We start from the raw sequence: 14,755 nt of genomic DNA on the forward strand, positions 1-14,755 counted from the left end.
AAGCAGCACTTGAGTTTATTTTAGCCTTAGGGAATAAAGAAGCCAGGATGATTCTGGGTATCTCGGGGTCTTTCTCCAAAGCACAACTATCAGAACCAGCTCCGATTTCCTTCTATTCTGGATTGTATGCTTAGATTTTAAATTCCTGCAATGCTCCTTATGGGGCATGTGGCCACCTCTTGGCCTATCCCTGCCACTAGGGGATTGCAGTACCGTGACTGGCCACGTCTGAGTTGCTTGACTCCCCTGCATCCTGGAGATAGGATATGAGGCTGGGAACCCCTGGGAACCACAAGGAAAGGGAAAGAGCAGATCCCTTAGGGAAAGGGAGGTGCTGTTACCAGAAGAAGGTGGTAAGCAAGCTAGGAAGACAAAACAACAAATGGCCATTAGAGCGGGAAGCTGGGATTCCAAGATTACAAGGAGAGGAAGTGGCCACATTATAAAAGGCATGGAGGAAGGGGACTGCTTCTTAACCCTCATAGGTTTCCTGACCCTACAGACTGCCCTGCTGGCACGGGCATGCTCTGGACTTGCCTCTGCTCCTCGCTTTATGACTTTTCTCTGCACTGTGATGTTCTCTGGCGGGAATGTGTCCTACATATGCAATGTCCTTGGATTGCCTCTTGCGTGTCCTAGACAGTGCCACTGCTTCTTCCTTTTTCCTTTGCATAACAACTGTCCTAGTTCCATATGACCACTTTCCTTGGATTTGCCCATAAAAATGTATCCTTTTCTTCTAGGACTTGTACTTGCTGACTCTTAGGTGGGAAGAGACAAATAAACCAATTTTAATTGTTTTTTAATACCCGAGAAGAGCTTAATACCCCACTGCTCTCACATTCTATTGTTCTTTGCTGAGAGCTGGAGGGAATGAGTGGAGAAATGGTAGGCTCCATGGTGGGCTGCTGGTGAAGCATCTGCGGGGACCATTCCTGGTGGTGCTCAGATCACATCATGCAGGTGCCAGCCTGATCAGCTCCATGTGGGACCGCCAGGCTCTTGCCGCCAGGTGCCCCCCTCTCAAGTGCCTAACAGAGTCCTGAATACTTGAGCCCCATTTTAGGACTTGAAAAGAAATAAGGCTTTGCACTGAATTACAAGTATTAGGCAAATGCAATCTGTCTGCATTGTAGGTGTGACCAGATACATGCCAGGGTGACATTCAAAACCTTTAACAACTGGCGGGCCGCGGTGGCTCAGCGGGCAAAGTGCTTGCCTGCCATGCCGGAGGACCTCGGTTCGATTCCCGGCCCCAGCCCATGTAAAAAACAAACAAACAAACAAAATACAATAAAACAAGAAAATGTTTAAAGATGTTTCCTTTCCTTCCTTCTATCCTTCCTTCCTTCTCTCTGTCTTTCCTTCCCTTCCTCCCTCTCTCTTTAAAAAAAAAAAAAAAAAAAAAAAAAAACCTTTAACAACTGTCTGGTAAGAACTATTGCTCACCCCCACCCCTTCCCCTCGTGTGGAGTGTTAACCTTTTAGTTGCTGGATTGAGGGGGAAATTCCTGGAGGCTCCAAACAGGGACCAGGTGGCAGGGAGGCACTGGATGACAGGGCTCAGGGAGTGGAAGGCTTGCTGTATTTTAATAACTGGAATGCTATGGCTATATTGGTGTGATTCAGCAGCACATCGGAAGGATAATATGGGGTCCTGAGGCTCAGGAGGGCCTGAATTAGGAAACACTTGGGAAGAGGTTTTAGGTCCAGGATGCCAGAGAAGGGTCTCCTCATGTTGCCATGGGCAGTGTGACCTGAAGCCTTTGAGGACCCAGTGATGGGCCTTGAGGACAGGACTGCAGGCGAGAGGGTCATCCACAAGGAAATGTGCAGGACAGAGGTGGCACAAGGGGTAGAGGTGGAGAAGTTGAAGGAGGTGCCAGGAGAGGAAAGTAAAGTGCAGGCCTTCCTACGTGATGGGTGGGAAGGGGGCTAGTGGCAGGGTGGGTAGGGGCTGACCCAGGGATCACAGGGTCAGCCTTCTTTCAGGATCATTTTCTGTGTGTGTGAAGTCTGGGTAGATATCCTAGGTCATGCTCTCAGGAGGAAAGGAGTAACCAAACGCAGTACAGGAGCCTGGGTAAGATTCACTCTGCTCAGTTGCCTTGGCTATGGGTAGGGTGGGAGCCAAAGGGGAAATTATGGCCATTATGGACTAACCCCTATGTAAGCGTTGAACATTTGTAAGTAGATTCCCTCCCCCTCCCATAGCCGCTGCTCTCTGTTCCTGGCCACCTTCTGTATACACTGCCTACACTGAGAGCCTCAGGCCCACTGAGTCACGGCCCTTGGATAAGGGTGTCATTTCTTTGGATTCTAGTAGTGGTTCTTGAGAGGGTAGTGGTCAGGGGATCTAAGAGGAACCCAAATGAGCTTCCAAAGTCAAGTCCAGGTGAGCCAGGGCAGGAATGCTGTCAGCATGAAGGCAGATTCACATCTCCTCCAGGAAGCCCTCCTCCATCACTCCAACCTCCAGGTGTCTGCTATGTCACAACTTGCAGTTACTTTTAAGGAAGGGAGCCCATTAGGATCATCTATAAAGCCATAAAAGATTCAGACTCCGGAGATCCAGGATGGGGCAGGAACTATTGAATTTTTTCAAAGGTCCTTTGCAAATAGAATTTGCAAAATGGAGCCCATGGATGAAATCTGACTTAAAAATGTGCTTTGTTTAGTCTGCATAGTACTTAAAAAAATCTGAATGTGAATGTTTTTAGGTACAGGTGTGTGATCTTCAATTGCCCACTGTTCCCTGTGGCCTTATAACCAGATACCTCACTTTTTTCCACTATTTGTGACTGTGAGCACTTGTACACCTAGGTGAGTGTTGTGCCTTTACACAGGCATACTGGGAGCAGCCCACTTGTACCAGTGCTCTGAGTATTTCCCGGGCTCCTCTTTACGTACTGCCTTCAGAATAACTTCATATCACCCACAAGAAAATCAATCTCTATGGCACATTATGGTTATTTTAAAAACTGATACATCCTCAGGTACACAGGTTATAGTGTTCCCAAATAAGGTGTAAAATTTTACCTGGAATTCCCATTTATAACCTCTGAACCGATGGAATCAAGATAAAGACTCCAGAATTATCTAGCTCTATTTATAAAATATAACAGAGAGGTTTATCACCCATTCATTCTTTCTAAGGGAAGAAGGAATTCTCCAGAAGTTTGAGTACCAACAACTCAGTGATATTTGAGTTGCCGTAGAGACTCTGTAAAGCATTAAGAGCCCATTAAGAGCCCAGCGCTTAGAAATATGTGAATCACAAATAAAAGTCACATATGCAATTTTAAATTTTCTAGTAGCTACAGTAAAAAAAGTAAAAAATTAGGAATTAATTTAATAATAGATTTTATTTGGCCCAATATATCAAAGTATTGTCATTTCAACATTCAACCAAAATAAAAACTGGGGCATTTTAGAATCCTTTTGTTTGTCCTAAGTGTCTGACATCTAGTATGTGTTTACACTTATGACGCGTCTCAATTTGAACATGCTTAATTTCAAGTGTTATTGTGGTGAGCTGCTTCTGTATTGGATAGTGTGGATCTAGCCTCTAATGGAGAGGCCACCACGGGGTCTCAGAATTTAGAAAGGCCCCCTTGTTGGCTTGGCCAGTCCCATTGCCTGCCAGTGTGCTCTCGTTGCCCCAAGATATGTGCTTACACATGGGTCGCTGATTCATGCCTTAATTGCCATTGTTTCCTGTGGCCTGAAGGACTTATTTTAGTCAAATTTCCTGGCACAGAGTTTCTTCTGTGCTTCATTTCTTCCCTTTCAGGACCTTGCATGTCACTGCAGTATAATTCAAGGCGTTGATGGGCTAGGATCCAATGGACCCAACCCAAATAGGAAACTGGCTTTCTCATTGTTTATTTGGAACCATGATCCAGAAAATGTTAGAGACTTGTTTTCATTGCTTCATTGAACTGGAACTGAATTGCAACTTGACCATTTCAAATGGGAGCCTTCCTATGTGAAATGATTTAGAAGCTACAACCATTAGATCAAGAGGACTGATTAGACCCTGAATTGACTCTGAGCTTTCCTTCATTGGATCATTATTACTGGTCATCTTGTTCTTTACTTGGAATCTTGTTAGAAGCCACACAACCTTGTAAGATGCTGGAACGTCAACTGTATCCTAAAGAATTCTGGGAGTGTTTCAGCAAATATTCCACAAAGTATCTCTATGTAAAAGGTCTTGGTGTATCTCTGCCCCAAGCCCCTTTGTGAGCTCCACAAAAGGCAGTCTCATCTGTTACCATATGGCTCTCTCCAGTGTGGTGTGGGTGTATTAGTTATTATACACCACTGTGGTAGACATAGTGGCTGCCAATATGGCAGAGCTCAGCTACCATGGTAGAGGCTGACAATGCCAAATGCTTGTTTTCCCAGACTCCTTTGCAGCTAGGAATGGCACTAATCCAGTTCTGCCAAAAAGACATGTGAAAGTATTACAGAAGAGCTTCTGGGAGACTTCCCTTTCTTACAAAAAGAGATACATATGTGAACAGCTGTTTTACAAATCTAGTTGCCCCTCTTCTTCATGATAGGGTTATGATGCTTTCAACTTGGGGAGCCATTTTGGGGCCATAGAAAACAAGCCTGAGGATGAAAGTGGAGCCTTCTGAGGATGCTGACAGTGAGGGGAAGAATGGAAAGAGCCTCCATCCATGATGACATCGCTGAGCAACTGCTCCAAATCTGGAACTTCCCACTTTTAGGAATGAAATCCCTATTTTAGTCAGGTATTCTGTTACTTGCAGCCCCCAAATCCTAAATGGCTTGTGCGGTGGTTTGAAGCTGTGTGTACCCCAGATGAGAGGCTAGTAAACTTATTATGAAAAAAATAGGTAGAAGAAGTTTTGTTTTTCACCAAGGCACCCCTTTGGAGGCACTTCATTGGGCCCACCTTTTGTTATCTATTTGAGTTGTTTTGGAACTCATTATTGAAACTTGTATATTTCCATACTTATCATGGTTTCTTTCAAATATGCCAAGGATGTGTGAAAGAGGGTAAAAGAGAAGGGCCATAGGGGGCAGAGACACCATGGCATGGTTCAACATTCAGGGGGCAACATTTTGAGAAGTGGCTTGTTCTTGAGAGCTGACCTCTGAGGCATGCTCATGCTTCAAGGTCATCCCTGGGCCAGATGCCCAGGGCCCATCTGGGAAGGCCTGGAATCTGACTCTCGGGGTACTGACAGGGAGGTGTCAGGAGTCTTCCCTGAACATCTGCAATGGTCCTCCACAATCCATTCTGGAGGCCTCATCAATCTGAAACTGAACAGGGTTTTCTGAAGTATACATCAGCTACCACCAAGCATTATAAAAGGAATGAGCGTTCTAGCACATCACAATATAAGCAACCACGCTCGTACAAGTTAACATACACAATAGCTATAAATGGCACATACGACTTTTAAACAAAACTTAGAAAAAGATTCACAAAAATTTATATAACGTAAGCTGTGTGTATAGTTTATTGGTAACTTACATAGAAGTTTGTTATAGAGGCCATAGAAAAAATATAAATGCGCTCTAAGAAAACTTACCAAATACTTAAGTTTAGGATAATTATTAAGTTAAAAAAATAGCTTGAGAAAATTAATACCATTTAAATTATACAGCATACAAGGCTTAAAAACACGCCTATTCAGGTAGTTCAGTGGTTAGAATGCCTGCCTTTCATGCAGGAGACCTGGGTTCGATTCCCGGACCATGCACAAGGCAAAAAAAAAGGGCCTATCTACACGTCTGTGTGGGCACTGCCAGGAGAAGTTGCTGCAATAGCATCCTAGGGGCCCTGACCCAAGGCCCGGCTTTGGGCTACTTTGAAGGTCTCTGGTTCTCTCCACCACAGCACAGATTCTTCACCCTGGTTATTTTTAGTTACGCTTGCATATTTGTTTCCCCCAACTCTTATTTCTCAAATTCCCTCACAAGGGAGTTTTCAGTTCAAACACTTAATATGTAGTTTTTCCTACAGGAATACACGTGTTTGTGAGCACTGTAAATTCATGGTTTCAAACTGCTTTGGTCGCAGGGTTTCAAAATTGGAATAATTCTTGTTTTCCTGAGAAAAGGAAGGGGTGGGCTTTCCCTTGAAGTATTTGTAGGTTACTTCCCTCCTTCTGTATATTCTCTCAGCAAACTGTATACCTTGCACTGAGCACTAAAAGCCCAAAGAGAGGAAGAAAAACCTTGAGGATTCCAAAATTTCACTTTTTCAATCCAAAATACTGAAGGGATAAGTAAGGTAGAAAGCTAATGAGCATAAACTTTCCACCGCTGTCTTTGGCATGTGAGATAACAGAATTTTTATAGAGTTGATAACTTTTAAATTAAAAAACAAACCAGGAGAATTGTTTGCCTGTATGCTTTTTGGTGGCTCAAATACCATTGGTTTCTGAGAGAGAACATGTGAGTATGCAGAAAATGAGTTTTTTTCAAAAAAGAAATTCACAATTCCAAAAGTAACAGCCCAAAGCAATCCGATCTTAACCTTCGGTCTTTATAACATATAAGACGCCCTCAGATGAATTGAAAATGTGACTTTAAAGGGCCAATGGGGTTTGACGACTTGATTCTATGCATTTGTGGCATTTACAACATGAACTTAAAAGATTAAAGTGAAAATAGCCATGCTGAATATTTTGTAAATATGTAATGGTTCTTTAGTGTCCAGGAACTGGTTAAGCTAGGAACTTCTCTTATTTTATTTCACTGGAAACAACTCCATTCTTGTAGGGAAAAATAATAAAGCCCACTTAAAAAATTCTTTGCAGTCTCCAAAAGTAGATTGCAACACAGAATAATTTTGACTGACACAATCCCTTTCTCCCTTCTGCATCTCTGTCAGCCTGAAAAATCCCAACCATTTCCTGAGCAAGGGAATGCCACATACACAATGGACAGCTTTGAAGTATTTGTCCTGAGGAGCTGGGGAACGAGCTCAGCCACCAGCCTGCACCCCTGCAATGCGGACTACTGCTGTAATGGGTAACTTGTATTGATTTTTTTCTAAAAAGTCCAAACTGATTATATGAGCATTCTGTGCTGACTTCGATTTTGTGACTGAATTCTATTCACATAAGGCTTAGCTGGTTTATAGAGCTTAATTTTTAATACTGTTAACCTCATTCAGCCAACCAAGCGTCCAGAACATCAATAAATATCAACATTTAGCTCTCGCCTCACTTCCTCTTTCTGTTGGAATATTTTGATTTTATAAATACGGTACAGTTTTAGCTCCAACCCCCCATTGGGGCTTGAAATACCATAGCCAAAGCCTATCAACCTGGACATGTCTCTTAAATGCCTGGAGATGCTCCTACAGTCAAAAAGAAAAATCCAAAATGAGCATAAGGACAGATTGCTGAGGGGTTAGTTAGAAAGTTGTTACTAGTGAAAACCAACAGTTTGTTAGGACCCTGGAAGTCGACTGTTAGTCAGAAATGACTTGGGACTGTAACTCTGGATGGGTGCTGCTCTCACAAAGGGCTCTCAAACATCTTTTTCTTGGCTTGAAGGTAGAAGAGGCGGTTTTCCTCAGGAAAAGTGATCTTGCCAAGGGGCATCCTGTAGATGTTGGGATTTTTCGTGGTCAGCAAGAGGAACAGCAGTGTGGCCAAACAGAAGGGCCAGGTACAACACGGCAGTCCAACCTGGGGAAGAAGAGATGAACCACGTGCTCCTTTGAGATCATATCCAAAAGCCAATCTGCCCAAGGCACCACCCTTCACTGTGCTGGCACCAGCCCCGGGGGATGAGTCCTGGGTGGCACTGCTCCCTACTCTGCTTAGAGTCTAAGATGGCAGCCCCCGAAATGTTGTCAGGCATTCTTTAGGTAAGTCAGTGACTTCTCAGTCTTGTATTTCTTTTCTTCTCTTTTATACAATCAGCCTATCTACACCAGATGTGCAAGTGTGGGATATACAGATGTCACTTAGCAAAATGCTAATGGCCCCTGACCAGACGATGATCCCCCAGGCCTTCTCTGATTAGTCCAGCTCACGGTAACCTCTCTCCCCTTGACCTCCACCCAGGCTAGGTGTTGGTCTCGACTTGCTTCACTTCTTTCCATTCTGTCCCCTAGATAGACTTTAAAAGTCCCTTTAGGTTTGCTCCTTCCTCTGTGGCCCAGGGCAGCTTGTACGACCCTGACCACACACTGTGCCCTTCATCAGGTCTGGTCCCTGGTGTGCACGGATGTCCTGGGAGGTGATAGGGTACGAGGCACCCAACCTGACTGCCCATCAGAATTATCTCGGGAAGTTTAACAAATACAGGTGCCCAAGTCCTTTCAGACATGCCAAAAAATGGGGCCTCAGGATCTGTACTTTTTTTTAAAATCTCCCTAGCTGACTGCTGGGCAGCCTGCTGGGTTGTGGCCCATGGACAGATGTGTGTGAAGCATTGTTGGGATGTGAACGGCCCCATAAGGCTCTATGTGTGCCTCCCAATACTGCCTGTGGTAGGGCTTTCACTTTCCACCATCAAGATGCATCTTCGTGAGGACCCTCCAGGTAAGGTCTCCATGCTGCCGTGGAGAGGGCTGGGCTACACCCTTTCCCTCTGACAGCTACGGCTGAGTTCTCAGAAACTGGCCCGAGTGATGGCAATGGTAGGCGAACAAAGTTCAGGGTATGGAGCCTCAGATTTGTCTGGGAGCTGAGAGTCAACGGACACCAGAATCCTCAGCCGGGTAAGGAAAAGGTCAAAGGGCAGAAGGACAGTGGTGCAAAGGAAGGAGAAAGCGTAGGGGAGGCAATTAATAGGCAATGATTTTGCCCATTAAATAACTCAGCCATGACCTGGGTCCTACTAAGTCCTATTGGGGACTGATGGAATTTTAAAAAGACAAGATGCTGAGAAGCTATTGACTTTTTTTTCCTTGCACATATCTGGCACACAACTGATTTTCCTTTTCCTTCCTTTCCTGATTACTCAGATGTTACAAAGTCCTGACTTTCTATTTAAGTAAAAAAGACATTCTAAAGGCAACTTCCTGACACTCAGAGTTAGACCATGAACTTCACAATATGTCTTACAACTAAGTTTCACTTTTTAAAACCAAGCACTCGGATAGTTTTAATGGGCCTAGTGGCTGTGGTTCGGACTGAAGTTTACTGTGATGCTGGAGCGGGCAAGAGGATGCCCAGGTCTGGGAGAAGGGAAGTGTTGGTTATCACAGTCATGGGCGTTGGACATCATATAGGAGGAGTTCAGGAGGATTTTCCATACAACTGGAAGCTAATCAATCATGCTGTTGATAAAGCGAGAGTAAAGCAAACTCACCACTGCCATCATTTGTGCCATGCTGACTCCAAGGTAGGCAGTGAACAGGGCTGCAAAAAAGAAAAAAAAGAAAGTGAAGAATGATGCTTGGCAGATGCACTTTTTTTTTTTTAAACTTCAGCTATTTTACTCTTAAGCTTTGGCAACCCCCAAATGATGGCAACCCCCATGAAACAACCCCAAAAGAAATAGCTGTCTGAAACACTGATACAATTGAGTAAATTTTTCTTCTACATTAAAGAAAAAGTTATATATATATATATATATACAATATATATTATATATAAATTATATACATACAAACATACAATTTGCCATTTTAACCATTTTTAAATGTTCACATCAGTGGCATTAATTATTAGTGGTGATGATGCATGGATTTTTTTTTTTGTATATGTTGTATGGTGGGGTCACATTTCATTATTTTTCCATGTGAGTATGCTGTTATTGCAGCATCATTTGTTGAATTTTTGTTTGTTTTTTTGGGGGGGGAGTGCATGGACCAGGAATTGAAATTGGGTCTTCTGCATGGCAGGTGAGAATTCTACTCCTGAACTACCCTTGCACCCTCCTGCCCCCTCCCATAGATGTACTTTTTAATTAATTAATTAATTTTTTTTCCGTGCATGGTCCGGGAATGGAACCTGGGTCTCCTGCATGAAAGGTGCGCATTCTACCACTGAACCACCTGTGCACCTGATAGATGAACTTTTAGATGAACTTTTAATCACTGATGATGGTCTTCTAGTAGGAATCATCTAGGATGTATGCTTCCATCCTTCACCAGCTAGCCTAGCATGGTGGTACAAACATGAACTCAGCCCTAGGTTCAAATCCCAGCTCCGCCACTTGGGAGCGTGGTGACCTCTGCCAAGTTACTGTTCTAAGCCCTGATTTCCTCACTGTAAAATGGAGGTGACAGGACTCTCCCCACACGGGGCTGCAGTGAGCATTCAAGGTCACAGTACCTACACTTCACACGCAGTAAATACTCAATCAAAATAATGCATCCATGGTTACTATTTTGTCATTGCTGCTAATACTTAAAGGAAATGACCTTCCATGGCAAATAACCTTTCCGGTTATTATAACCAACCAGATTAGAATTAAAACAAACTTATGACTGTTCTGGAGAAAACATGCTTTCTATATAATCTAATGCATCTAGGATTCTTATAGTAATGTTAGAATTCACGGTCCCCCCAAAAAATCATGGTTTAAAAAAAAATAAAATCGTAGAACTCTGAGTATAGCTTAAAACTGGGTACAAACCTGAATTACTCCCCACGATAACATTTTCTCAAATACCCTTAAGGTTGGCTCAGCAGTCAGTGAATATATCATGTTTTTACTTACTTTGAGCAAAAATGGCAGAGTGGATAATTTAGAGCATGTGTGGCTTTCAATGTAATATAAGAATAAAATCTCAACCAGTTAGTCATCAGCTCCCCGGTTTGGGTTGAAGGGGGGTTCAGGAGGGCTTGAGGAAGCCCACACAATCTCTTGGTCCCACAGCCTTCACTGCCAGGCCCCTCCCAGCTCTCTTCAGTCCCACGAGAAACCACATCACCTACCTTGGGTGAGGGGCAGGGAGCGGAGGGAGGGACTCTGCAGCCCTCATTTACTTTGATATAGACTTCTGTTCTTCTATCAACATTTTGGCTTTTTATTTTTATTTCTTATTCACTAGTTGTGAACTCTTTCTTATTCTAACTATCACGGTGAGGAGAAGAATTGGTCTTTGGAAACAGTTCAGGCTAGAAATCCTAGTTCTGAATATAACAAGTCACAGAATTTCTCTGAATCCCAGTCTCATGGGCTGTAAAATGGCAACATGAAAACTTGCTCAGGGGGGTGACGAATCTCAAATGAGAACATGTATTTCCATGCTGTCAACTCTACTGCCCTGAATAATAGAAGGATGCTCATGGCTTGGGTGGAAGTGTTTCTCTCCTTTGTTTTGCAATTTCTTTCATTTCATTCATTCATTCAACCAATATTCATAGGCCCTTGGCTAAGCCACAAGGATACTCTGTCCCTGTCTTCTTGGGCATCAGCTCTTCCACAAAACTACCCCGGGGCTCCTGACACCTTACTGCTAGCTCCTTCCTTTTCATGCCTATTGCATACGTAAAGTACATTTGGGGCACATTTAACTTTATACGGTTATGCTGTTTTGAAGTGATCTCCAATTTTAAGTTGCTTTTCTCTCCATAGGTAAGAGTGTCAGCCTATTGAATGGTAGATACCCATCAATTAAGACAGAGTTGGATTGGGAAAGCTTTACAGTGGAGGCAAAAACCAGTTTGTAGGCAATGAGCCTGATGGCTTTTGGGTGACTGAGAAAGGGAAAGGTCCTTGAGTGCTGAAAGGAATGGATTTCAGCTCTTCATGGACAAAGCCCCTTCCAACAGACTGCCATGGGCCAGTGCTACTATGATAAGCCAGCCGTTAAAAGGAGACACAAATTAGAGACAGATACGAAGACAGAAGAGAGAGGTGTGGAGAAGAGTGTAGAAAGGAAGACTATGAGTAAAGGTAGAAGGAAGGAAAATTAGATATGACATATAAAATCCAGAAGGCAAAATAGTAGAAGAAAGTACTACCCATACAGTAAAAACACTGAATGTTAATGGATTAAACTCTCCAATCAAAAGACATAGTCTGGCAGAATGGTTTAAAAAACAGGACCCATGTATATGCTGTCTCTACTCAAAGGTCACGAGGCCAAGGACACAAATGGACATTTACATGTTTATAGCAGCATTATTAACAATTACCAAGTGATGGAAACAGCCAAAATGTCCATCAACAGACAGTTGACTAAACAAACTGTGACATTTACATAAGATGGAATATTATGCAGCTGTAAGACAGAATAAAGTTATGAAGTATGAAACAACATGATGGACCTTGAGGACATTATGCTGAGTGTGATTACCCAGAAACAAAAGGACAAATACTGTATGGTCTCACTGACATGAACTGACGTTAGTGAATAAACTTAGAATATTTCCTTGGTAACAGAGACCATCAGGAGATAGAAATAGGGTGAGATATTGGGTGATTGGAGCTGAAGGGATACAGATTATGCAACAGTACTGAATATAAAATCTCAGATATGGACAGCACAACACTACCTAACAGTAATGTAATTATGTTAAAACACTGAATGAACCTGCATGTGAGAATGATAGAGGGAGGAGGACTGGGGACATAAATGAAATCAGAAAGAAAGATAGATGGTAAAGATCGAGATGGTATAATCTAGGAATGCCTATAGTGTATAATAATAGTGAAATGTACAATGTACAAATTTAAGAAGTGTTTTTGCCTGAGGAAGAACAAAGGAATGTCATTATTGCAGGGTGTTGAAAATAGATGATAATTAATACTTTAAAATGTCACCTTATGTGTGAGACTAAAGCAAAAAATGTTTATTTGTTACAAAATTTATATTTTGACTAGAGCATTTCCTAATATAACTCATGTAGATAGTTTGAGTGAATGTCATAAGTACTTGGAATCTCAGGTAGCATATGAGATTTTGTTGGTTTGTCCAGAGTGATGCCCCAATGAATCCCAGAGTGATTTGATCAGTGACTGGAAAAGTATTTGCAAGCCCCCTTCGGGGAATGGTGAGAGTGGGGAGAAATTCAACTTCCCCAAGTTGAATTCTTGATATTCTCACAGGCAGTGTGGACAACCAAAGCTATAGGCTGAGCCCCCAGGCTTGGGGTTTGTTCACATGAAACTTAACCCCACAAAGGATAGGTCAAGTCTACTTAAAATGTAGGCCTAAGAGTCACCCCCAAGAGAGCCTCTTTTGTTGCTCAGATGTGGCCTCTCTCTCCAACCAACACAACGAGCAGTCTCACCACCCTTCCCCTCTCTGCGTGGGACATGACTCCCAGGGGTGTGGACCTTCCTGGCAACGTGGGACAGAGATCCTGGAATGAGCTGAGACTCAGCATCAAGGGACTGAGAAAAAACCCTAGAATGAGCTGAGAATTAACATCAAGGGATTGAGAGAACCTTCTCGACCAAAGGGGGAAGAGTGAAATGAGAGTAAGTGTCAATGGCTGAGAGATTCCAAACAGAGTTGAGAGGTTATCCTGGAGGTTATTCATATGCATTAAGTAGATATCACCTTGTTGTTCAAGATGTAGTGGAGAGGCTGGAGGGAACTGCCTGAAAATGTAGAGCTGTGTTCCAATAGCCATGTTTCTTGATGATGACTGAACAATGATATAGCTTTCACAATGAGACTCTGCGAATGTGAAAACCTTGTGTCTGATGCTCCTTTTAGCTACTATATCAGCAGAAGAGTAGAACATATGGAATAAAAATAAATAATAGGGGGAACAAATGTTAAAATAAATTTAGTTTGAAATGCTAGTGGTAAATGAAAGCGAGGGGTAAGGGGTATGGTATGTATAATCTTTTTTTCTCTGTTATCGTTTTATTTCTTTTTCTGTTGTCTTTTTATTTCTTTCTAAATTGATGCAAATGTTCTAAGAAATGATGAATATGCAACTATGTGATGATATTAAGAATTACCGATTGTATATGTAGAATGGAATGATCTCTTAATGTTTTGTTTATTTTTTTAATTAATAAAAAAGTTAAAAAAATAAAATAAAATAAAAATAAATAAATAAATAAAATGGTTAATTTTGCAAAAAAAAAAAGGAGACACAAAATGTGTTTACGGTTTGCGCTGATAAAGTAATGAACTTGAGGAAGTCTCTGATTATTCAGCTTCTGGTTGAGGGGCACAGGGAGAGTAGCATTGCTAGGTTCTATCAGGTTTCCTAAGTCCTCTTCCTGACAAAGACACTAGGAATAAATAAAAGAACAGCTCTGTAATAAATGTCTGTTATTTATTTTGGCAGACAAAGTTGGTCTTTGTTTGGCAGCATTAGGGTGATGTGGGCATGCTGAAACCTGCCATAGCATCTTACATTTGAGATTGCTTTACCAGAGGGGCTAAAGGTCTGTCTCAAAAATTCATGCCCAAAGGTGAAAAAGACTGATTGTACCCAATGTGGATGAAACAGGTACCTCATACACATTGGTGGCAGTGGAAACTGGTATGGTATTTTTGGAGATGAATTTGCCATCTATTAAAATTAGAACTGGCATTACCTTTGAGCCACCAATTCTGCTTCTAGAAATTTATCTTATGGAGTTATCTGTACAAAGTACAGAAGGATACGTGTGTAAAAATTTCCCTACAGCACTGTTTGTAGAAGCTCCATATCAGAAGTTATCTAAATTTCCCCCAGCGAGAGAGGGCAGGTTAAATAAAGTATCTACAACTGGCTGTCTCCACTGCCGTAAACAGCAGAGGTCTACCCGCTGCGGGACAGCACTATCTAGGAAGGTCTGTGCGGAAGTGCTTAATTTAATCAAGCCTTTAGATCTAACTCCCGGTATG

General features: G+C 42.4%; 1 protein-coding gene across 3 annotated transcripts in view; it reads right to left on the reverse strand.

Moving 5' to 3' along the window:
* Positions 1-5,469: 5,469 nt before the first annotated feature.
* SLC14A1 (solute carrier family 14 member 1 (Kidd blood group)) overlaps positions 5,470-14,755 on the reverse strand; it is a 31,458-nt gene continuing 22,172 nt past the window's right edge. For all 3 annotated transcript variants that reach the window (XM_077135574.1, XM_077135576.1, XM_077135575.1), the window contains 2 exons: positions 9,316-9,365; positions 5,470-7,682 (listed from right to left, as the gene is read on the reverse strand). In XM_077135574.1, the coding sequence (XP_076991689.1) occupies positions 7,509-7,682; positions 9,316-9,365 (224 nt within the window). In that variant the 3' untranslated portion in view covers positions 5,470-7,508. The remainder of the gene's footprint in view (positions 7,683-9,315; positions 9,366-14,755) is intronic.

This window comes from Tamandua tetradactyla, chromosome 18, assembly GCF_023851605.1.
Source record: "Tamandua tetradactyla isolate mTamTet1 chromosome 18, mTamTet1.pri, whole genome shotgun sequence".
NCBI lineage: Eukaryota > Metazoa > Chordata > Mammalia > Pilosa > Myrmecophagidae > Tamandua > Tamandua tetradactyla.